A 24,756-nucleotide genomic window follows, 5' to 3' on the forward strand; every position below is an offset into this window, starting at 1 on the left:
AACAGAGCTTTAATATGTTCTGTACTTGTCTATAAAAGTGTTCATCCTTTGAAGTAACACACTGTTTATATGATTGGAACCTCTAAAAAGGCCCTATCAAATACCATTGCCCAGTGTTATGAATTGTGTGGCTACCATTGTAACTCTCTTTTTGTGATACCTAGATTCTGTTTGCCCTGAACAATCAGTACAGCCTTTCAAAATGTTATGGTAGCACTAGATAATCTTAAATAGCTAAATGTGTTGGGAAATAGACAGTCCTTGCACAAGAATATCCATAAACAGACAACTGGGGTTAGCTAAGTATCAGGGTCAGTTTTGTTTAAAAAAATGAAAGCTTTGGTACACATTCACTCTCAATCTCTGATATGACAATGCTAAACGTATGCCAAACAATGTCAAACGTATGTGCCCTTTGCAAAGCCGTGTTTATATAATGCAGTTGTGTCAGTCTAACAAAGGGTTCAGTTAAAATGTTATTAAGTGTAAGTGCAAACAGTTTAAACATTCAAAAAACCTATAGTGGGAAGGCATCAAATGTTGGCATTGTCACAGTCATCATTCTCCTGTTTAAACATTTTATACAGTCGGCACAGATCTGTCAGATCTACAGCAAATCAAAATGAGATCCATCTATACCAAATCAAACTGTAATTTCTGCATCTGTCTATCCATCCATCCATCCATCCATCCCTCCATCCATCAATCCATCCATTCATCTCTCCCTCTTCTCAGCACTTCCGGGTGACATGGGCAGGCCATGTACACTCATTCAGCGGAGAGAGAGAGAGAGAGAGAGAGAGAGAGAGAGAGACAGCGAAGCTTGCGGGCTAAACAGCATATGTTATCGGATGGTGTCCCTTCCTTTGAAGACGTCTCCAGCTGTCACATAAACAGAGATGGATAAGGGAGAGAAGGAGAGCCCATCAGGAGACGAGAACAACTAGTGGGAGACCAAACACATCACACACACATACAGTACTGTATGGAGAAAGGAAACAATGAAGTGACAAAATAAAATCTGGAAAACATACAGAGAGAAAGAAAGAAAGACAAATAAAATGACAGATTTAATGACAAAAGATAGAGTGACTAGTTTCACATCTGATAGAGCTCTATACTCGTACAGGAGACAATTCTGGAAGACATTTATTTGAGTGAAGACAAGTAACAAACTGAGAAACACAGAGAGAGAGAGAGAGAGAGAGAGAGAGAGAGAGTTACATGTCACTTCCTCATCTTCCAAAACCATCCCTGCACTGCTAAGCAACTTCTGTGTGACAAAAGTTAGTTTCTGTCATTTCAGTTACCCAAAGCTTGAGAAAATGTTTTATCTGGTATTATTCTGCAACATTGTCCTCCACCATACCAGGGATCTCATTTGCATTCTACACACACAGTCAACCAGTACCACATATTCATGCCCAACACAAATACTGTAAATAGTTTGCATACTGCATACTGTGCATGTGTTGTTGTTGTTGTTGTTGTTCTTGTGGTGTCACTGTCACTGTCAGTAAATGCACACTCAATTACCAATTCGTTATCCTACACCGAAGACGTCACAAACGTACTTCCTGGTAGTCTAGTTGTTGCACTTTGATACTGAAACCAAGCCATGTAAAATATGTCAGTGACACTGACTTTGTTAAATCAAACGTAAATCAGACCTAATCTCTGATTGTTGTCAATCTGCATGTCGAATAGTTGTTTCTTTAAATTACAAGGATAGACTGGAGGGCATGTTATAAACAAATGAGAACAAACATTCTGACATTCATTCACCACACTGACATAATGTCTGTGTGTAGCCTACCAGATGAGCCATAACTCCATGAATGTATAGCCAATACATCTCTACCATTTTGCCTGCAGTTATCTCACATAGTGATTTGTTATAGATTTCCCAGCCCCCCCCCCCCCCCCCCCCCCCCCCACCCCTAGTGGTGAGTCCAATCTCTTACGAAAAAAAGAACTATAGTAATACTGTAAGATTTTTAATACTGTAAGAAGCAGTTCTGTAGTACTATATAATACTTGTATTCTGTAATACCTCTATAATATCCTTGCCCTCTAGTATTCCTATAAAATTACTATAAGATACTATAAGAATAAAATATAAAATACATACACAGGTGCTTATGGTCATGTCACAACAGGCCCAATCAGCTGATATCACAAAGGAAATCCTTAAGCCAGGGAGCAGTATAGTTAACTGAACTCGGAAAATGTCAACATGTTTGGACTTAATTTGTGCAGTTATTGTTGCTAAGACTACTAAATAATTATTCAAATAAACTGTGACAGTTTTAATAGGGTCACACTGGGATTACTGATGAATGGAGAAGTCAGCATGGCACAAAAAGGGTTAAATGAAAAAGTCTGCATGGCAGATCTAAGTTGAATTGTATGGCCAACGATGTTGATGTTGAGAATCACTATTCCTTGGTCTGTCCCCATATAAAATAAGTACTTCTCAATAACATTACATTTACTTTGTGTCTTTTCTTTCCATATTTTTTCTGTCTTACACAAATCAGAAGGGAAGAAAATCAGAAGGGAAGAAACTCTGAATTTCGTCCACTAGGTGTCTCTCTACCCTCATTTAAGACAGGCACGAGTTCTCTTCGGTCTCTCACACGTAGGCACACACACACACACACACACACACCATCACCATCACCATCACTGAGAATATATATCTGCACGTTTCATATTTCAAAACATTTTTCCTGCCTTTTTGCAAGATGCATTGTTTGGCTCAGGCCTTGTTACCTTTTCTAACTAGTTGAAAGTCAAGGTGTTTCTTTGATCTTTTTGTCCATGTGGTTTGCAGGAAAGGCATGGCCCATTCAACAAGATATATTTCCCCAGCTGTGTATGGAAATTACATTTAAACGAGTTCCGTTTGTATTTTATTTCAGAACGTGCTTGTGGTGATGACACCTGGCCTGGGCTTTCAACCCAGAGAGGAGCAACAAAGTTAATTGAAATTTTTTTATTTGTTGTATTTTGCTTTAGTATTTTGAATGGTTCACCACAGCTGACAAAGGTCTCTGCTGCTCAGTGCCCTCCCTAATATTGTTAAGTCTCTCTCTCCCTCTCTCCCTCTCTCACACCAAACCACATATGCTACACACAGGAGGGGAAAAAAGAAACAGAGAAAGAGATTCTTCTGCACTCCACATACAGGTGAGAGTAGGAGGGAGGGAGAGAGAGAGAGAGGGAGAGAGAGAGAGAGAGAGAGAGAAAGAAATAGCGGTGAGTAAGCATTCTCAGGCTAGGGACCAATTTCACTGCATCAACTGAGGTTTGCTTCATTCGAAAACTTGTCTGAGCTCATAGGTGGAGCAGTCGTGGACGTCCAAGGACTGCGCATTCAGCAGTAGCCTAGGCTACTTTTAGATTATCGCTACACTACATAAAGGCAGCATTGTTTCTATAGAGTGGGACCCTACCTTCTGCTTACTAGAAAGTCTGCTTGTTTACCGCGCCGCTGAGCACGTTGGATGCAGAATGTCGAAAATATTTGTCTTCTGCTTGTGGAACAGGTGAACTTTCTCTCAGCACTCATAATAGAAGATTGAGGATTACAGAAAACACTCCTGCAAATTACCTCTAATCAGGTACGTTTCATCATCCGCTTGAAAATATGAATAGCCTAGTAGCCTGGCTTTGTATACTGTACTTGTGATGTGAATTGCGTGGCCAATTTATGACTGAGTGAAATAGCTTACTAATGTATTAGTCGGTTTGAAATGAGCATACTCCTGACAAAGAAAAGTTAACACTTCATGAGACATTGGAAGGATTAGGCTAAACTTAGAGTAGGCTATTTCTTGTGATTCGTCAGCATCAATCAAATTTGTTCTATTTACATTATAAAGGTTGGAGCAACCTTGTGCGCGTAGTATTGTGCCAAATTAATCTGAATTACAGTTTACATTTTAGTCAACTTTTTCAACTTGCTTGCCCATTCTCCACCTGCGCAGGTGATAGATCATTGTGTATGGCACATTAAGTCCCGCCTCGAGTGAAGTATTATTGGCCAAAGCTCCTCGTTCTGCATTGTGATTTGCTCCAGCGGTTGTCATCTTTCGTTAGACAAGCCATTTGCAGTAGGGAATTAAACTGTAAATGGGCGTCTGTAATATTGCCATGCCCTCACCTCATAGACTGTACATTTCTGTAAATAAAGTATCCTTACAGTGGACGTGTGGAATGTAATAGTTATAGCCTATTTACAAATCGTATTAGGTAGCCTTTGCTTCAAAGGTAGAAACAGAAGTGGGGAATTGATTTTCTTTCGGCTAATATGTGGTGTTATATTTGCTTTTCGAATTCCAAAGGGTGAACAACACTAAGGCCATGAATAGTTTTGTGTGTGGTGTTGATTCAGGGGATATAATCAGTAACTCCACAAACATCCATAGATTAGCAATACACCTCTATACAATCATTGATAGAGAACAGTAACAAGCTTAGACATGTAGTGTGAATGTTAAAGACATTCAGCTCAGCTATACCTAAATATATGGATTGAGATTTTTTCTGTGGCATTTTCCTAATAAATTCTTTGGCGATAATCATTTTTCTATTTAAAAAGAAGTGTCATTTTACAAACAGAGTTACAGTTAACAGATATAAACTACAAACTACAGTACCCTACACCAAACAGTAAATATTCAGCTCATGAGAGAATAAGAGATGACAAAAATGATAAGAGCCAATAGACAACAGTTATGATGTTACAATCAAATACTAAAGCATATCATCATCTGTCTGTGTGTGTGTGTGTGTGTGTGTGTGTGTGTGTGTGTGCATGTGTTGGGGAGGGGGGCTGGGTGCTTTCTGAACACATCCTTTCCCAAGGAGGTCTTGAATTGACAAGATCATCCATGACCACGCCTGGATAGTTTGTGGGCCTGGTTTAAGGGCAGATTAGGATGGAGATAGCAAGGGTCATATCTTAATTCCAAGTAGATGAGATTATAGAAAAGATGTCATTCCAGAGGTGTCTGGTTGGGACACACTCCCTAAACATGTGCATTGTTGTGCCAAGGGTCTGATCTGGGCTGCTAGTCAGGGCTTGAGACTAATTTGATTTTATAAAACGTTTTTGACAAGGCAGCGCATGCCCAACGTATTCGTTTGAAGTGTATAAGTTGATGTGTAAGAATGATTTTAGGAGGCGCTATCTAAGTTTTCTAACGGTTGCTTTTAGAATATTGTTGAATCCTAACTTCAATTGCTCCCATGTTTCCGTGGCTACCGTGTGGGTGGATCTAATATCTAATAGGTGCTGGACTCAAAGAGCCTTAGATAAACATGAGAAAAGAGTCCACACACTAGAGCTCTGAGCAAGAGCACACTGATGTCTGAGGAAAGGGCAAGTTGATCTGAAATGTTACACGTGGTGATTAAACCATCGATTCCATTGGAGCTCCAGTGCGGACTCTTTTCTCATGTTTATCTATGGATCTAATATCTACTCACTGAATAGTTTACACAAGTGGTGATGTCACCATTCGTATTTCTCTACATATGACACCATAAAAGTCTCCCACCAACTACCCATTGTAGTAGGAAAGGTGGACCCTTGAATGGGTTAGAAACAACACAGACTGTGTGGTCCCTATCTGGACATAGAGATGTGTTAAAAACAACACACACTGTGTGGGCCCTATCTGGACATAGAGATGTGTTAAAAACAACACACACTGTGTGGGCCCTATCTGGACATAGAGATGTGTTTAAAAACAACACACACTGTGTGGTCCCTATCTGGACATAGAGATGTGTTAAAAACAACACACACTGTGTGGTCCCTATCTAGACATAGAGATGTGTTAAAAGCAGCACACACTGTGTGGTCCCTATATGGACATAGCGATGTGTTAAAAACAACACACACTGTGTGGTCCCTATCTGGACATAGCGATGTGTTAAAAACAACACACACTGTGTGGTCCCTATCTGGACATAGAGATGTGTTTAAAAACAACACACACTGTGTGGTCCCTATCTGGACATAGCGATGTGTGTAAAAGAAACAATACATTGTACACATTTGAAAAAAAACACACATTTGTATGGATGTGACGAGGGAAGCATATGCGTCTCACGTCAGAGCTTTACTTCTCCTGCAGGACATGAGCTAGCTTGGACTCCATTGATTTGGTTATGAAATAGTCTTCTGACATCAGCAGACTGACAAGCAATAAGGGACTGGGGCACGCCACCCAGAGCGCCAATGTGATATTGGCAGAGGTGGAAAAGTCCAGCTTCAGAAAGTCCAACCATGTGTTGGATCTACCTGTGCACTTTACTTAACACAGGTAATCTCACCAATCAGCTGATCTACCTGCCTGAAGAGTTGTGCTAATTAGAAGCAGCTAGTTTAAGTGAATGATTGGCACACATATGTGGTATAGGACTTTCTGAAGACTTTTTCACCTCAGGATAGTGGGTAGTGAAGCAAGGGGCTCTTTACATGCGCACTCACTATGACATCAATGTAGAACACGGAGAAATGACTGATATCATATCATATTAATCTAGTCTTCTGTCAGCCAGGGTATCGGTAACCATTTAGGAAAAACAAAATGAGGGAATAATGTGATATGAGAATATGAAAATTATTTAGGATCAACTTGTCAGCAGACTGACAAGGAGTGAGGGACAAGGGCCACACCACCAGAGCATGTATGTAATATTAGTTCTTCAGCAGAGAAGAAAAAGGTGAAGAATTGAGCATTGTTTACATATTACAGTCGTTTCCAGTATGTCCTCCAGCTTCGAGAGGAAAAATGTCATTCAAATTTGTTATCACTATATCTGGATATGATAATTATGGCTGTGGATATGATGTATGTGTGGCTGTATGTTTAGTAAGGAGTGTGTATTGCATGCTGTGTCCCGGTTTTATGGGTTAGTTTGTGGTGCTACCTCTGTAACAGCTTTTACATATTTTATTGTAGATATTTCTGTTGAGTTTTATCATGTGCATTTGTTTTTCTGTCCCTCTGTTTTTTTTCTCCTCTGTTTTCAATGACGCTGTTGAAACCTCTCTCTTGTTCGCAAAATCAACATTTAAGGGTGAAACTATCCGATTAATGATTTATGAAATTCCAGGGATACATTTCTGAGTCAGAGCGCACCTGCAATGCCCAACTGGCCCCTACCCTGTAGTAGGGTTTTGTCTCTCTCCCATGCACGGAAAAACAAATATTTGATCAGGGCAGTTCTTTGTAATGGCAAAGACAGGTTTATGGTAAGAATATCATTAGTATGACTTTGGGATTGTCTTTTCACTGTTATTTTTAGTGTTGACATAGCTGTCTATTCCAAGGGGTGTGTTAGTCAGGAGAGAGTGACGTTGAACACCAAACCCTCACCATATAGCCATGCCCAATTCATGATCACACTCATTCCTCTCCTCTTGTGTGTGCGTGTCTGTGTGTGTGTGCACGTGTGTTTGTGTGTAGGCAGCCATGGAGCCTTCGTTCACCAGTGTCCGCTTGCTGCTGTTGGTGGCTGTGGCCATCTCTGTCCCGGACTGCTGTGCTGCTAACAAGACAGTAAACAACCCGCCGCAGGGCTGTGGCCCGAACGTGGACTCCCTTTACTACAACCTGTGCGACCTGAGCGCCGTTTGGGGCATCGTGGTGGAGGCCTTCGCCGGGGCCGGCGCCATCGGCTCACTGGTCCTCTTCATCGTCCTGCTGGCCAGCCTGCCCTTCCTGACGGACCCCGGGAAGCGGAGCTCAATGGGCCTTCACGCCGGCTTCCTGGTGTTCACGACGGGCCTGTTCTCCCTGACGTTCGCCTTCATCGTTGGCCGCAACTTCTCCACGTGCGCTGCGCGTCGCTTCCTCTTCGGCGTGCTGTTCGCCGGCGGCTTCTCCTGCCTGGTGGCGCAGAACGTGCGGCTCAACCTGCTGGCACGGCGAGACACCGGACCGCGCGGCTGGGTGCTCTGCCTGGGCGCCCTGGGTCTCTGGCTGGTGGAGGTCATCATCAACACCGAGTGGCTGATCATCACAGTGGTGCGGTACCCAACCAACACCACGATCGGCATCGGTAGCGGGCCAGCTAACGCCATCCCGTGCAACATCGCCAACGACGACTTCACCATGGCGTTGATCTACGTCATGTGCCTGCTCCTGGCCACTGTGCTGACCGCGCTGCCCGCCTTCGCCGGCCGGCACAAGCAGTGGCGCGGGGAGGCGGCGTGCGTGCTGGCCACCGGCCTGCTCTCCATGGGCATCTGGGCGGCGTGGATCGCCATGTACGTCTACGGGAACGACCAGGCCGCCGGCGGCGGACCCTCGTGGGACGATCCCACACTGGCTATCGCCCTGGTGGCCAACGCCTGGGTCTTCCTTCTGCTCCACACCATCCCGGCGGTGTGCGGCTTCGGCAACACCGAAGACGAGGACCTGCCGGGGTTCCGAGAGGACCTGTACCCGAGCCGTGGCGTGGGCTACGAGACCATCCTTAAGGAGCAGAGCTCGCAGAACATGTTCATGGAGAACAAGGCCTTCTCAATGGACGAGCCCAACTCAGGTAACAGTTCATTATCAAACACATGATTTCTCTGTGTTTTCTCATTCACTTGAATGACAGTTGTAATGAGAAAAGATGTGGATGATATCAACATTAAATGTGGAGATATGCTAGCATATTGTTGTAGCTCCCGTGGTTCTGTAGATACAAAACCATGTTTAACATCTATATCTATGTCATTATTCTCAACCTCTAATTGATTTAATAATGTAAAAAAGAGAATACCACACATGCACGGTATGATTTAGAGAAACCTTGAAAAGAAATTTCAGCTAAAGATAGCATGTTATGACTCACCCATTGCCTCACTATTTTGCCTTATCACTGTTAATATAGACCTATGTCAACAAAATACCATCAGATGGCCATTTGGAACCCTCAGCCACTCCAAAGTCAAACAACTCTAATGCCACAGTCTTATCACTCGTGCGGAATTTGGGGGGGGGGGGGGCTTGTTTGTTGAGGCTTTCTCGTGTTTAGAGGACAGTACAGGACGTGAGACTTGGCGGCAGGTGAGGGTTGGCCAAAAAAAAAGGGCACCAAAACATCCTGAAATCTGGGCGCAGGTTTCATGTGTCGCTGCTTAGCCTCCTGAATTTGATATGCTGATGTTGTAAAGGCACTCAAGGCCGGGTATCTGATCAGACGGCGGGAAGGCCAGTGAGAACACTGCGTTCCTGTGTGCCTACCTCTCGCTGCCCACACCGCCACAGGCTGCCTTTGATGATGGGTTGGATGCCCGCCCCACACACACACACACACTCTCTCCCTCTCTCTCTCTTTCTCTGTCTCTTTTTCGTTCTCTCTCTCTCTCGCACACACACAGTTGCATACAAATGGACACACACTCACTTGCATACAAATGAACACATACGCAAATACAGGCAGAAAAGGTTAACCCCAGTCTTTTCATTGCCAGTTAATGTTTTGTTGCAGTTCTGCCCAGTGATATTTAGGGGCCGTTTATACGAGAACGATTGCGAAGAAAGACGACAAAATATTTTATCATAAGTGCCTTTTGTTTACACGGCGACCCCGCCATCGGGGCTTGAAGACGCAAAAATCTGAAGACTCCTTCCAGAGTGTAGAGTTTTGAAGACGACCCGGGTTGCGTCTCCGTCTAAACGGCTAAACCAAAGATCCTTGATTACCTCTCTGGCTAAACTGTCAAATTAGAATGTCTGCGTGTGACGTACCGGGGTTCTATCACACCACCACCCAGCGGTCTGGAATGCATATCCAATCGAATATCACATACTCTTGCGTCTTCATATAAACAAAGATTTCCCCCTGAGAATGCTCGTCTAAACGCGAATAAAAAAATGAAGACGAGACGCCACTTCTGCGTCTTCTCTTTTCATCGTCACCGTATGGACCCTTTCAAGAGAGTTCCATTATCAGCATCATAGTTGGCCCCACAAGACTTCCTTTTTAACATTCCATATGTTATCTTCATGCAGAGGAAGTAGATTGGGGCCCAAATAGAACGTTCAAGCATTGTTTTTGTTGTTATTGTTGAAAGGGTCTATAAACGTAGCCTTAGACTGCAAGAGTTTGCAGACAACAATACTTTGCTATACTTTGATGGAAGAAATAGCAGAAGACAATTGATCGCATTGTGACTCATATGAAAAATTGTTTTGTTCATAGTAGTAATTATTACCTCCGGGTTCAGATATTAATGGATGTACCATATTTTTGGCCCGAGTCCTACTTAAGAAAATCGTTTAATCTAGGGCAGTGGAGCGGGCTTCTGTCAAATAGCCTATATGAGGTTCAATTTTAATACCAGTTAATTTCTCTATCCGATGCCCCCACCCCTCAGAACCCCAGCAGAACCATAGATATTCATATCTATGAGCAGAACAATAACACATACGTACACACTTTGAGCTGCATTCTGTGTATAAAATGTGCTATACAAATAAAGCTTATTATTATTATTATTATTATTATTATTATTATTATTATTATTATAGAATATTGTGCAGAGATAAAGGTGGCCACTATAACCTCAGAACACACTCTCCCTGTTCCACATAGAGTAGGGTGGCACATTTCTAGAGCTTTCATCAGGCCTTGTGTTTGCATTGCTGCGTTGCTGTGGTGACCGAGGCGTGGCAACAGTATCATCACGGGTAGATATTTCACAGAGGGACTAGGCATTTCAGGCCCCCTCGGGGTCCTCAGCCATCTCCAGTGGCCCACGTCAGGTTTTTTATGACGGAAAAGCCACGGTCAGGTCTGAGTGTCTATACTTTGCTGCCCGGTCTGTTTACAGTCGTCAACCTCCTCCCCCCCTCCCCCCAGGGTAAAGACTCAGCGAGCCTTGTAAAAAGGATGCTTACGAGAGAAATGATGGAGGACAGCTTGTCCTTACCTGTCTGATATACTCTGTGAGACCGACATAAAAACATTGAATGACAAACAAATACACATTATGTGAACACAGTCATATTGTTACATTGCCAACAATTAATACTTGACTGTGTTGTTGTTGTTGATCTACTGTTGTATTGAATGCAGTTTCTGTGGCTGTTTTTTTTTTTTTAGGCCACAAGCCAGTGTCCCCCTACAGCGGTTACAATGGTCAGCTACGCAGCTCTGTCTACCAGCCCACTGAGTTAGCCCTCATCAGCAAAGGAATCAACACTGTGAGTTTATGTGTGAGGCTTGGACAAACTCTTTAAACTAACATTCATGATTGACCTCTTCTAAAATGTTCTGTCTATATAGACCCTAACTCAATGTAAAATGATGTAGCCCACTATATGATTGCTAACATAAATAACATTGACCTTCATTTATTGTTGTATTTCATGAGAAAAAACAGATGACGGATTGTGTTATTCTGATATATTTTTGTATGTAGCTCTACCTGAAAAATGTGTACCTATGAATGGAATTTGGATATGTGTGATTGAAATTTGAATGTGTGCAGTGGTTGGGATTTGGATAAGTTTGTGTGTGTGTCTGTCTGTGTGCGTCTAACACTAACAACCTAATGGCAATGTGCACCGGTCCTCCCCCCTTACCCCCCCCCCCCCCTTCCTATTAGAAATCAGAGGTGCAGTCATATGACATCCCTCGCGCCACAGCCACCCCCCCAGCCCAGAATGGGGGCAGTAGTCCCTCCAGCCACACATAGGAGGAAGCCAGCCAGGCCAGCAGCGTAGGTCCACGGGCAGTCCTCCGTCTCCCCAGAACCTTCCGGTCTTCCGTCTTCCCACACAGCCTGTCCACTGTCCACTAGCCATATCTGTTCCACGCTGCCCCTTCCATTCATTCACATGGATGACATTTTGCAGTCTAGTGCATGCATGAGAATCTGAATGGCTAAATAGTTAGCCGATCTAAATAACTAAAAAACGTAGTTCTGTAAAACAAATGCTGTAATATTTATGCTAAACGTATTGATTATGTAGCTATTACTAATATAGAGTGGTGTGGTTTTCTTGCTACAAAAAATATAACCATCCAGACTGTAAACATGTTATCCATCATGCCTGCGAGCAGTAGTGAAGAATCATCAACGAATTCCATTCTAGAACTTTCCAGAACTAAGTTTTGGAGAGCTCTTTCACTCTTCAGCACCTGCTCTGGTTTCATGTTTATTCTCCTCCAAGTCAATTGGATTCTTTCTGACTTTCAGTCATCCGCCTGGTGTCTTTCCCTATGGGCCTGCATGTTTCTTCTTCTGTGTCTCCTTCTTCTCTCTCTCTCTCTCTCTCTCTCCCTCCCTCTCTCTCTTCCACAGTATATCTAATTTCATTCCTGGAATGTGTCTATGCAGGTCTCACAGCTTTCCTCCGTTATTTTCTGCAAAGAGTCATAGATTTCCTCACGGTCACTTACCAGAAGGACATGTTCTCACAGCAGGGACAGTGGAGATGGAAATAATCACTTTTTTACATAAGTAAACCCATCAAACTGGGAAGTACTGAGTAGCATTGCATCCAATGAGAGATATTTGGCAGACCATTTCGATATCCAACTACTTACTCAGGTAGTAAATTACTGATACATACAATGCATTCACCATGTACAGTTGATAGATCTTGCAAGCTGTGACAACATGACCTGGGTAGACTGTATGTTAAATGCATAAAAGGTTACAGATGCTTATGTTATGGCTTATGGCCATATGGATGACCTGAACTTATATTTTGACATTGTTTCTCTTTCCAGGGTAATGGATTACACAAGAAGGCCCAGTGGTAAACCCCTACACAAGACCTACCATGAGATCTACTATTCATATTGCACATTTTAACCTCTGAATGCATCTCACTGTCATTTCTAGGTTGTTTTTTTTAGGCCACAAAAGACTGACAAGACTTTATTTGTGGTGGCCAGATCAATGTTCAACCATTTCAGCTATCTCCACACACAAACACACACACACACACAGAAAAAAAGATGTGGAATGCTTATCCCTTTATTGACTGCTCCGTCACGTTCCATGGAGAGGAACTCTGGTAAAGACTGAACCTAGTTGACCGCACAACACAACACTCACGTCCCCTGAATGAACCTATACAGACCAGGCCTGTTGCTGGATTCGAAGAGATAAGCCTCGCTATTCAACGAGCACGCAGACACACACTGGTGCTGCTGGTAAACGACTGCAGGGGGGTTTCGACAGATACCAACTTCGGATGATAACGCGCACGTCTGGTGGGAACTCTGAAAGCTGTTGTCATTATTTCTTCTCCTGTCAAAACATTTACTCACAGATGGTGGACAGTGGAAAACACAATAGGACAATAGCACATTTACATGCACAGAACTGTGTGTAGAAGAACATGAGCACAAACACTAGAGCATAATGGACATCGAGGAGCTATACACGCATGATCCAAGTGCGGATCATACAGTAATTTAAACATTTGAAACAATTGCTTGGCCTTATTCAACAGATCATATTCATTATTGTTTGAAGGAATATGTTAAAAATGACATTTCAGTTACATGTATATATTGAGATCTAGATTTATTAAGAAATTGCATGCATGAGCAAGCTATTATTTGAACGCATGACCTTCCACAATCATGTAATTTCACTCCAAATTTTACATTTCTGCACCACCATTAATATAAATGGAAGTAAGATCGAAAAGGTCATGAAGGATCTAATGTGTTATATTTTAAGTTTATTGAAAAATAAAAAATCTTTTTACAAGTTCTTTGTTACCCGCCTTTTTCCATTTTAAGTATAGAAGGGTTCAGATCCAAAATATTGAAATATTGATTTTTAGGCAAAAACCAATAGGAGCCTGATTTTAAATGCTCATTTAAAAGAAATGTGGTCAGACGGTTTTAGAGGGTTTTGCATCTGAACTCTTATTGTTCAGTCTTTCAACCTTGAAAATCAACAGCGCACTCTTTCCATCCCTCCCCCTCTCTCTCTCTCTCTCTCTCTCTCTCTCTCTCTCTCTTTTATCTTCCTGTATCTCTCCTTCCCTCCTCCTGTCCTCTCCTCTCTCTGTTCTCGTCTGCGTTGGCAGTCTGTTGAGGATGTCTGGCCGAGGGGTCAGGACGAGGACGATACCATATGAGGTGAAGTGATGTCCTCTTTCCTCTCCGGTCGTCGGATCTGCCAGACCCGTGCCAGATCGGAGCCAGATCTGGCCCAGAATCTCTCTGCTATTTGCTTAAGGTCACTGTCCGCAGAAAAAGGAAGTGTGCGCCGAATGGAAAATGATCATCCCGCCTTTCCCCCTCCACCTCCTCCATGCCGACTGCAGCCCATTTGCATCCCCTACACTGATAAGATCACAGAGTTTTGCCCCAAAGGGGGGGTGCCGTGAGTCAGACAGAACGCTAGAAAGTTCCACGCGGAAGTGCCGCTGTGGGTTACATCACACACAAAATTGACAAGGCACACGAAACCCAAACACTCACCTCACACAGATTTATAAGACCAGTTGCCATCATCACACAACTAGAACTGAATTCTGGGAAGGGTGAGAGATAAATATGAAAAATGTTCATTAAGCTTGGAATTGAAAATTATCTTGTAGACAGTTTATTTCGATGCACTGGACCTCATTTTGCTTTTGTGTGTTTTGTCATGTTGCTCAGCTATCTGCCATATAAAGATCTCATAACATTGATGATTATTATAATGAAATGTCCAAGAATTCACAGTAAACAGCTGCTCACAACACAGAGAAGCCATTCCAAATGACAACAAGACTCATTCTCTTCTCTCCTTCTTTTGCCTGCAATTACACTGATGACAGAGGTCACCAGTACAATTGTCTTGTCCATTTGAATAGATAAGGCTAAAGTTGTGTATCAATGTTAGTCTTTACGAGGGGGGAATCACACCATGGTGAACCACGCCAAATATAGGCAGATAAATGTTTTGGTTTCGAGTCCTCATATAGTACACTGGTGGGGGTGTGATGATGTAACAGTCCTCAAGCTGAATGAGTTGCCAATGAAAACATCCAGTATTTTGTTAAAGTAGTGGCTGATTTTCAGTTGAAAAAAAAGATGGCGACATTATAGTGTGATGCTTGTGTGAGTTTGCATAATATGGTAGCAACACAGCTGACTCTTTATCACCTAAGGGCTTTTATTCTTTTTCCGGATCTGCAATGCATTGACACAAATGGAAGCAACATTGTTTGCATAATTGAAGCAAGGTTTAGCCACCTCATATAATGTCAGAGAAGCCTACCACCCCAACTCTGGGATTCACACATTTATTCTTATCGAGAGAAATGTTAATAGGCATGTCTTCAGAGGGTGTACTGGGTCTTATCTAGCTGTTGTGAGAGGGATGTGGTCCCAATGTTTTGAAGCGTTTGAAATGTTAGCATATGTTCTGTTTGTTTTCTCCTTTGAAAAAGAGCAGTGACTCATCAAATCATCACCAAAACAAAGCCAGTATGCATTGCAAAAAGGTATACAACCATCTTAGGAATGAATTGAACAGTTTTCTAGTTTTTTTTAAATTAAAATAAAAAATAAAAAAATAATTTCAACTTTTAAAGAATCTGATACAACGCTGCACCACAGATTGAGGAGCACAGTAACAGATAAATGTTAATAAAGTAAATAAATAAAGTATCAATAAGTGGCAAAACAAGTTTGCGATGTAGACGTCTTGGCTTCAAGTGAGATCTGGATTGCATTACCAAAGAAGTGTATAGTTCTCTATAACATTGCACCGATGTTGCATATACAATATGTAGCCTAAGGTGAAGAACTGATACAGGAACATAAGACCACAATCAGTGGATTGGTCTTACCAATGCTAGTAGAGCTGAAAAGTTTTACCAAAGGTTACCTACAATAAAAAGAGTATACTCTCTATGGTAGCATCAATCAGTGGAGATATGACAGTATGATTATATATCTTTACCAAGATCATTCACCAAGTCTCCAAAGTTGACCAGAATTCCATCTAAGTCTGAACAACAGGACTCAAATAACCTGACATGACAGTAAGCTCAAAACAAACAAACAAGCTACAAACAGTAAAAATAGATTAAACAGAGTCTTATTAAACTCACTCCCCTGTATGCCAGTAAATGTTGTCTTAATTGCACATAATTAGAGCCCACATACACAGAGAATAAAAGGAACCGATTTAGGCAACTATTCCCAGTGGAACTCTGTCAATCACTGCCTGGAAGCAACAGCCATGGAGAGCGGTTATTATGGGATGTTGTTGCTGTGTTTGCATCATTTGTTGTAACCCTTGGTCACTGTTGGATGGGAAGACAATACAACAACTGACTTACTGAGGGTGACTGGTGTCTCTACCATTAGGATAGAGTCAAGTGAAGAGAATCACAGTAATCTTGCATAGGCCTGATAATCTCAATCAAATTAACACAATGAATGATATAAGAATTAGGGCTGTCAAAATAACTGATTAATTTCGATTAATTAATTTCAGAAAAAATAACTGATTAAAAAAATTAGTGCAGATTAATCAATTCCGTATGACCTTTGACCCCGAGCCGTTCTAGTCAGCAAAAATTAAAATGTAAAATGAAGGAGAGAGAAGAAAACGTGCTGCCTGAATCATTGATTGAAACATTTACTTTTAAAAAACGGCCTGATGGTGTTGAAAATAAAGTCCTCTGCAATGTCTGCAGCAAGGAATTTGCATATCACTGGAGTTAATCCACTCTATAGTCGCACATCAATGCAAAGAAATAAGTGTTGACATTGAGGGGAGTGTTCATTTATTTTCATTGTGTCCCCTAGGTTATATCTGTGGCCTGAAATGCCTTGTATGTGAAAAAAAACTTCTTCCCGAAGCACTTTTGAATTTATTTCCTCAGCATATTAGATCATATCATATATTATTATGGCAATTATTTGAACAATGAAAATAATAATAAAAGAGTCTTTGAACTTTAATGTCACTAATGCTGATTATTCAATGATTCATTTGAATTTAAATATTTAAAATACTTTCACAGCAAAAATTATATATCCGATTAATTTAGATTAATTAATCACAGAGTATGTAATTAATTAGATTAATTTTTTTAATCGATTGACAGCCCTAATAAGAATCCATATCAACATCACTCCTTACTGACAAACTGACAAACATGCATACACACACACACACACACACACACATACACATGTGCACACACACACATACGCACATGTGCGCACACACACACACACACACACACACACACACACACACACATCAAATCCACATATATTCTGAGACATCCATGCCCTCACTCCCTTGGGTAACAAGGTCACCTTGGCACCCGCATCAGACCAACTGAAGTTAATTAACAGAAACTGGGAAAAGAGAAACAAAAAAAGATAAGGTTATTGATTGCCGTGTATTACACCCCACCTTTACGTGGGCCTCTAGGGGTGAACAAAGACCCACCACTGACCCCAAATCCTACTAAATAACAGGAACACCTTTTAAAATGTACCCAACCAGTGGGATTTATTATATGAAGATAAACAGAACCCTACATAGACATGACAAAGTCCAAATCAAAAGACGAGACAAAATCCCAGGCTGCGAGGCAGTAAGACAGCCAGAAGTCCCCACACTAAAAGTCTCTCCTCAGGAACTGGATCCTGGAGCCTTTAACTCCTGATCAATCAGGGCCAGGTGCTCCAAATCAAGGCAATTATCTGCAGCACACCTGAGCAGAGGTACAGAGGGGAGAGAACAGGGACAAACAGCGCTGGGAATACATGCAGCCTTAACACCGTGTCTGAATAAGTGTCTGAATAATAATGTTGCTGAGATATAACAGTGATGAATTAGTTTATATACAGTATATATAACATACAATAAATACAACATGGTTCATGTCAATTTATCACCATTTGCATATAGCAGAAATCTGCAAGATCCACATCAAAAGACCCACTGCCAAGACAGAGAAGCAAATCTGAGGCCCATTTATAAGTATTTATAAGTAGTCAGCCAGCCAACTTGGCAAGTCTAGTCGAGAACTCCATGCACATTCACAGTGGAACACTGAGCGTGGTGTGGTTTCCTGTAGGAAATACAGTCTGAAAGGTGATTTATGCATCCATTGTATGACACAGCAAGTCTAATTATAACGGTCTGTGCTGGTTTGTTTTCTTTACACAATAGGGTTGTTTTGCATGTGCATCCACACACATCCCTTGGAAACACACATGCAGATATGTGTTTACAAGTGCAGCTTAATGTGTGTACATTTGTGTTGAGTGCGTGTGAGAGAGAGAAAGAGAGAGAAAGAGAGAGAGTTTCTGTGAGCGAAAGAGAGGGGGAGAGAGAGTGTGTGTGTGAGACTGCTTCTGTGTTTTAGTGTGTGTGTGTGTGTATGTGCGTGTGTGCGTGCCTGTGTGACTGATGAACTCCATCCAGTGAGCTCTGATCTGACTGATCCAGAGCTCTCTGGCACCACAAGGCCTTCAGTCAAAGCCCCTCTGTCCAGTTAAGTGGGAAAAAAAAACATCCACTGGCCAAACCCCACACCTCCACCCAAGGCAGCTCCACCACCAGTCTCTCTCACCTCCCTTACAGCTCTCCTCCACCCTCCACTTCCACTAACCCCGTGCTATCAACATTATGCCCAGCGGGCCCCATGGTGAACTGGACAAACGCAGACCAGGGCCATGTCAGAGGCCAGATGGTGTCCCTTTACATTAACAGCACACACACACAGACAAACACACACACACACACACACACACACACACACACACACACACACACACACGCACATGCACACACACACACATACGTATATATATTCGCACACACACACACACATACGCGTACAGTACATACCATCCATGCCCCAACCCCCCCCCCCCCCCCCCCCCCCCCCCCATTGCCAAGATAAACATCTTTGGTCTGGAGTCCATTTCTGAAAGTGTCTCCAACAGCTCAGCATGTGTGTGCTTGTCACTGTGTCTATATGAGTGTGTGTGTGTGTGTGTGTGTGTGTGTGTGTGTGTGCACAGTATGTGTGTATGTGTTTTTGTACATGTGTGTGTGTGGGATGTGTCCACTGTACAGGCAGGATCAGATAGCTATTGCGAAAGAGGGAGGATAACACAGAGAAGCAGTAAAGGGTGCTCATAGAGAATGTAGTTCTATTTTCATTGGTGTTCACCTGTATACTGAACATGGCTAGGTTTCTTTTTTTGGGCGAGGAGGGACGGTCCTCCTGTGTAAACACACTTGACCCACTGGTGACCCACTTCCATGAAGAGTTATGTGCACTTGTGCTCATGAATCCATAATTCACTCTCCCCTCCATCATCATGGTGTCGGGGTTGGAGACTCTTAAAGACTTAAAGGCTACAAGAGGATTCCATTTTCAGTTTTAAATTCATCCAGAATTACAGTGCCTTACTGTAAACCTCTCCAACCTACAGCAACAACTTCCTCTTGTTATTCTGTATGAAATGTTACTGTTTTTACTGTAACTTTATTTCAGTCAAACTCATTTCCAGTCCACTGCAAAGGCAGGTAGAGGGCATCATACAATGGCACACATTTTTTTATTTCATTTTATTTATGTTTTTAAGACTATTGGTCCAGTGTGTTTTTCTGTATTATTTGTCTTAGTCTTTATCTTTAGTTATCCACTGTACAGCACGTTGGTCAGTTTATGCTGTGTTTAAATGTGCTTTATAATTTAAATTTACTTACTTACTTACTTACTTACTTAGTTGACTGACACCAGTGTTTTCTATTAACTATTCACTTGTCCAATGCCCTGTTCAGCTGCATAAAATACATGATAAGATGTGCGGCCACATTTTGCATTTTTCTCGGTACTAGTCCCTGTTTCCCATAATGTGACACTCTAATTTCCTCATTTAGCTGATGGTCTATTCTGCGTCCTTTTAGAGGCATGAAGTCCCCTATAGAGTACAATCTCGGGTTTGTGTATAGAAGAAGGCGTGACAGAGCAGAGGTGTGTTTCCTGTTTGACTGAACTGATGTTTTCCTACTTAGCCTCTAACTGGTGGGAATTAGACTGGTAACCAGGCCATATTGCCCCCCCCCCCCCCAATGTTCCAAGCCACTACCCATAGTTAGCCTCATGCGCTTACAAAGCCTTGGCTGTTCCCAGCACAGGGCAAAAGGACATGGGGGGGGGGGGAGGGGGGCAATATGGCCTGCGGAATGCGTATGTGTTTATGGCATTACTCCAATACACTGGTCACTAATGACTGACTGAAAAGATCTTGGTTATTACATAAATTGTCAATTATATCCAGGGTAGGAATTTCACACCGGCCACGACGGCCGTTGGCCGAGATGCCCCTTTGAAAATCAGAGGTTTACAGGCCACTGTGGCCTTGGTGCCCCCTTCTCTCAATATTCTGGTTTGCGTCGGACTAATAGCGTATTTTATTAGCCTATGGCCTGACAAAATAATCTTTCACAGCGCAAATTATTGTAGCATTTTACGCAGTGGAAAAGTGACAGCGCACGGCAAGAAAGTAAGTGCGTCCAGATTCCCATTCTTCTCAGTTGAACTACTTGCGAAGTAGCCTACTCATCATACAGGCATCACAAGTATCACATCACATGAAAGAGCTTTTTCTCAGCTTTTAAAAGATGTTAGCCATTTGGTGAACAGTTCGCGAGACAAACAAATACTATGATTAAATTGAATCATAAATTCTAGGATCTGCACCCATCTCCCTACCCATTCATCTTGGAATACTTAACGAACCCTTCGTTCAAAACATGGCAAACCATCAAAATAAACAGCAGACCTTATCGAACACGAAGGTTTAAAGCAGTCCCCTGTACAGTTAGCCATTCCAGAGTAATCCGGTTTTGAATTTGTAGCAAATTTCGACATGCATGTCTCCAAATTTGGGCTTTAAGTTTCACAACGTGTTTAATTTTTTTCCTACGTGATTTCATAACACGCCAAATACAAAATAAATGTTACAAATATCGCCTAGATGTCGGTAAATATTAAAATCAGAGGATATACAGCTGACTAAGAGTTTGTTAAAGTAGACTTAATGATGACAAAATGCTAAGCATGAATCTAGGCTATTTGAGTTTCTTAAAGCTGAGCTGTGCTTAAATTGATTCATAACAGGCCAAATATAAATTAAATGTTAAATATAGCCTAGATATCTGTAAATATTAGATGATCAGATGATTTACAGTTCTATGTAATATGTCATGTTTCATGTTTTTGTAATGTTTCATACAGTGATGCAGGTCTATTGAATAGGCTAAATACAATTTCAATCATTTTTATAGCCTACTGTATTTATACAGTAGGCTATAAAAATGATTGAAATTGTTAACTTTGGCCTTGGTGGCCTGACATGTGGCCTTTGTGCCCCCCACCAAATATGCCCAACTGAAGGCCAAGTGGCCTTGCCCCCAAAATGGTGAAATTCCAAGCCTGATTATATCTATATACATCAGCTGACGAATGGACTTTCAATGAATCTGACTGGGAATCTGACTGGGAATTACTGATGGTGAAGGTAAAAAAACTGAAAGGGATTGAGTAATTATGGAAATATACTTGAGAAATAAAATAGGAGGAGTGGAATTGAACTGGTCAGAGGTGTGTGATAGGTGTCTTTAATTCACAGCTAAATCCACAAAGGACCAACTTATGGAAATGTCAAGGTGTGAAGTCAAGGGATTTGTTTAGGAAAAGAAATGCTCTGTGTGAATGGTGTTACTGTAATGATGTTATTTACAAGTAGATTTGTTAGGTCATTTCCTGTCAAAAGTTGAAAAGGCAGAACTCGCCTTTATTGACCAGTTGAATAAAATGAAAAGAACATGTTGACCTGATTAGTGTGATCCCAAATCAGCTGACAATGCAATTACAGAAAATCATGCTGAGTAGTTGTTGTGGAAGGAGGGTGTTGAAAATGCACATCATGGTTGGCCACAATACCAACTATACAACATGAACAAGACCTATCTGTCAATTTTAGATGTGTTAAAAGTCAAATAAAATCAAAGGATCCTTGTCTTCTTTCAGTTGCTCCAATCTAAAGAGTACAATTTTGTTTGTCATGCAGCAATCTAATGTCTTCTGTAATGACTTATAGCCAGGAGCCCTGGGTAATTGAACGGATGCTGCTCTATGCGGGGTGTCTTGGGAGAAGCCCCAGCATCCCTGAGACGCTCGTCCCTCCCTTCTCGTGCCCTACTAATTGGAACGTCCTCGCCGTTATTCTGCTTTGTTTGCCTGGTTTCCCCGACCCGGATCTCTATGGGATATGCGCGTGTGTGTGTGTGTGTGTGTGTGAGAGAGAGAGAGAGAGATTGTGTGTATGTGTGTGTATTGGATCAGGTTATGTGTCATTAAACAAAACCCCACCTGGGCAGCAAAGAAATAATCACTCAAGAATGAAGCACCTCAGTATGCTAAGCAAATATGGTGCTTTCCAACAGTTACTACAATACTACAATAAAGAAACGATAAGGAAACAAGGAAAAGAACTACACTGACAAGCTACTTGGTAAGAATCAGGCGATACCAATTCAAATTAAAGGAGAATTCCGGTGTGATATTGACCTAAAGTGTGTTGAAACATGATACCGAGTGTGAACGTATGTCTCATAGCCCATCTCGGCTTGTCCCCTGCACTCCAAAATCTGGCGCTAGTTAGCCGATGCTACCAACAGCTTTTTCAATGGTGGTGCTTCGGCATCGGGCTAGCCATGCAAATAAATCACTGTTTTACACCATTTACGAGGCTCAATGTATCTCCACACTTCTTTGGTAGACTTCCGAGGGCCCTGACATTTAAAACGAGACATTGAGAACTTTGAAAAAGCACTGGTAGTTTACTTACAAGACGATTTATGCAGACAGTATCTTTACGAAGTTTAGCGTTTGCAGCCATCTTGAATTTGAGACATATGTTCACACTCGGTATCATGTTTCAACACACACACACTAGGTCAATATCACACCGGAATTCTCCTTTAACACACATGAACCTTATTCTTAGACTAATGCAATCAAATTGGAATCAATTGGTCTTTTAGCAATTACTAGTCATGACTCATTCAACCCTTTATGAAAAATAACTATTGGAATCTTACAGTATTTTGGGACAAAATTATAGGCTAGTAATCTTATTGGAGTACTACACTACACTATAGAGGGTAAGGATATTATAGAGGCATTACAGAACATCATAGAAATGTTATTGTATCACTATAGTTCTTTTTCGTAAAAAAACATTGAATCATGGGTTTTGGGAAAGCAGTGTAAGGCCACGCACATCATAGTCCAAAATCGGATGGGTGCAGGATCCAGTACAGGAGTATCCAAAAGAATAAAAGCTGATCTGCACACCAGGTAGCTCCAGTTTGTTGACGTTTTGAGTTTCGAGCATGAGGATGTATAGTCTGAGGAAGAGACGCACTCCAAACGTCACAAGGAAAGAAAAAAAAAGAAACTGTGAAAGGGAACTATCTGGTGTGCAGATCATCTCTTAGGGACCGTTCGTTATTTATAAACAGGGTCACCGGAGGAAAATAGGGGCGGGTCATGTCTTTTTATTCTTTGTTGAGGGGAGGGTCACCTAACTTTTTTTTGTCTAGGAGGGGGGGTCACCCATCTTTTGTATTAATGAAAACAGCAAAAAATCAAAGTGGCTTGTTTGATTGTTGATTTCTGTCGCCATAACGTTCTCTTTCGTTCCATAGCTCTGTCAACATTGAACAATGAAAATAAGGGAGATTTCCCGGGTTTCTCACGCAAAATACGGAAAATGTCAACATCCGTCTCCATTAACGTTGGAAGGGTTGGAGCAACAAAGTAGCCTACTTTATTTCACGCCTAACAGCCTATATCCATTTGGTCAACTTTATCCAGCCCTAAAAAAGCTAAATTTAACTTTGGTTTACTTGTAGTTTACCGTGTAGTCTAGCCTAACTTTAAACAGTGTGCATGCTTATAAAGCATACTTGTGCTTCATTCATCCACACATCCAGGTCCTAACGTTTTGACAAGCATTTCTACCAATTGACCTTGTTCCTGCCCATCTCTAGCTTTGCTGTCTCCATCCTTTCTGTTTTTGTTGTTTGCAAAAAAATATATAGTAGGCCCTATTTATTGGTAACCAGCAACAAGTGCAATTTGTTAATCGCTGTCATTCTCTCTCCTGCCAACAAAAATGTGTTACGTTCCAAGTAGCAGTGCGTAATTCTGCTTCATAAAGTTGAACAAATACATTGGTCAAATAAATAGCCAGTTTATGGTCTACAGTGTAGAGTTGGTAAGTTATGGTAGACCAACTTGGAGTGAATATACAGGGGGATTTCTTTGGCTCTTAGCCTGGCAGGTGCGCATGTAGACATAGGCCGAACACTGCAAGTGCCAATGAATCATGCTTTCACGACAACCACGTCATTAACTTAAATAGGCCTGTAGGTTAACATCACTCTGTGTTCGCATTCAAGCAAGCAAAACGATGATTTGAATAAATCTGTTTCACTGGAAGGGCTAGGGGTAACAACAAGACAACAAAGAGACAAGCCAGAATGCAGGACTAATGTTATGAGAGTATTACAGTAATATGGGATATTCTACGGGAAAATATTAAAACGGCAAGACAGCGGGGAAAAGTTAAAATGATAGGCCTAAACCCGGAAAAAGTTGGCATGTTAGGTATTTTTCGGTCCCTGTGATTATTTGTGAAATTGTGCAAACGGCCTTT

At 41.8% G+C, this 24,756-nt stretch overlaps 1 protein-coding gene across 6 annotated transcripts; it reads left to right on the forward strand.

Annotated features, from left to right (window-relative positions):
* The first annotated feature begins 3,174 nt into the window (after positions 1 to 3,174).
* Positions 3,175 to 12,968, forward strand: gprc5c (G protein-coupled receptor, class C, group 5, member C). Of its 6 annotated transcripts, none has more exons than XM_042082040.1 (5): positions 3,178 to 3,629; positions 7,484 to 8,568; positions 11,122 to 11,222; positions 11,627 to 11,740; positions 12,757 to 12,968. In XM_042082040.1, exons 2-4 carry the CDS (start codon positions 7,494 to 7,496, stop codon positions 11,714 to 11,716), a joined length of 1,266 nt encoding a protein of 421 aa, XP_041937974.1. In that variant the 5' UTR covers positions 3,178 to 3,629; positions 7,484 to 7,493; the 3' UTR covers positions 11,717 to 11,740; positions 12,757 to 12,968. The 6 variants fall into 6 exon arrangements, with proteins under 6 accessions (XP_041937977.1, XP_041937974.1, XP_041937972.1 ...); XM_042082038.1 differs by having other exon boundaries at positions 3,178 to 3,626; positions 7,488 to 8,568; XM_042082039.1 differs by having other exon boundaries at positions 3,178 to 3,626; positions 7,492 to 8,568.
* Positions 12,969 to 24,756: the final 11,788 nt, after the last annotated feature.

The sequence above is a fragment of the Alosa sapidissima genome, chromosome 24 (genome assembly GCF_018492685.1).
Source record: "Alosa sapidissima isolate fAloSap1 chromosome 24, fAloSap1.pri, whole genome shotgun sequence".
Taxonomy (NCBI): Eukaryota; Metazoa; Chordata; class Actinopteri; order Clupeiformes; family Clupeidae; genus Alosa; species Alosa sapidissima.

Excerpts from the sequence above, each read along its gene's own strand:
- gprc5c (XM_042082040.1), top strand. The coding sequence starts at position 7,494 with ATGGAGCCTTCGTTCACCAGTGTCCGCTTGCTGCTGTTGGTGGCTGTG. Across the intron at positions 8,569-11,121 it reads AATGGACGAGCCCAACTCAG|GCCACAAGCCAGTGTCCCCC; the intron begins GTAACAGTTCAT and ends TTTTTTTTTTAG. Across the intron at positions 11,223-11,626 it reads TCAGCAAAGGAATCAACACT|AAATCAGAGGTGCAGTCATA; the intron begins GTGAGTTTATGT and ends CCTTCCTATTAG.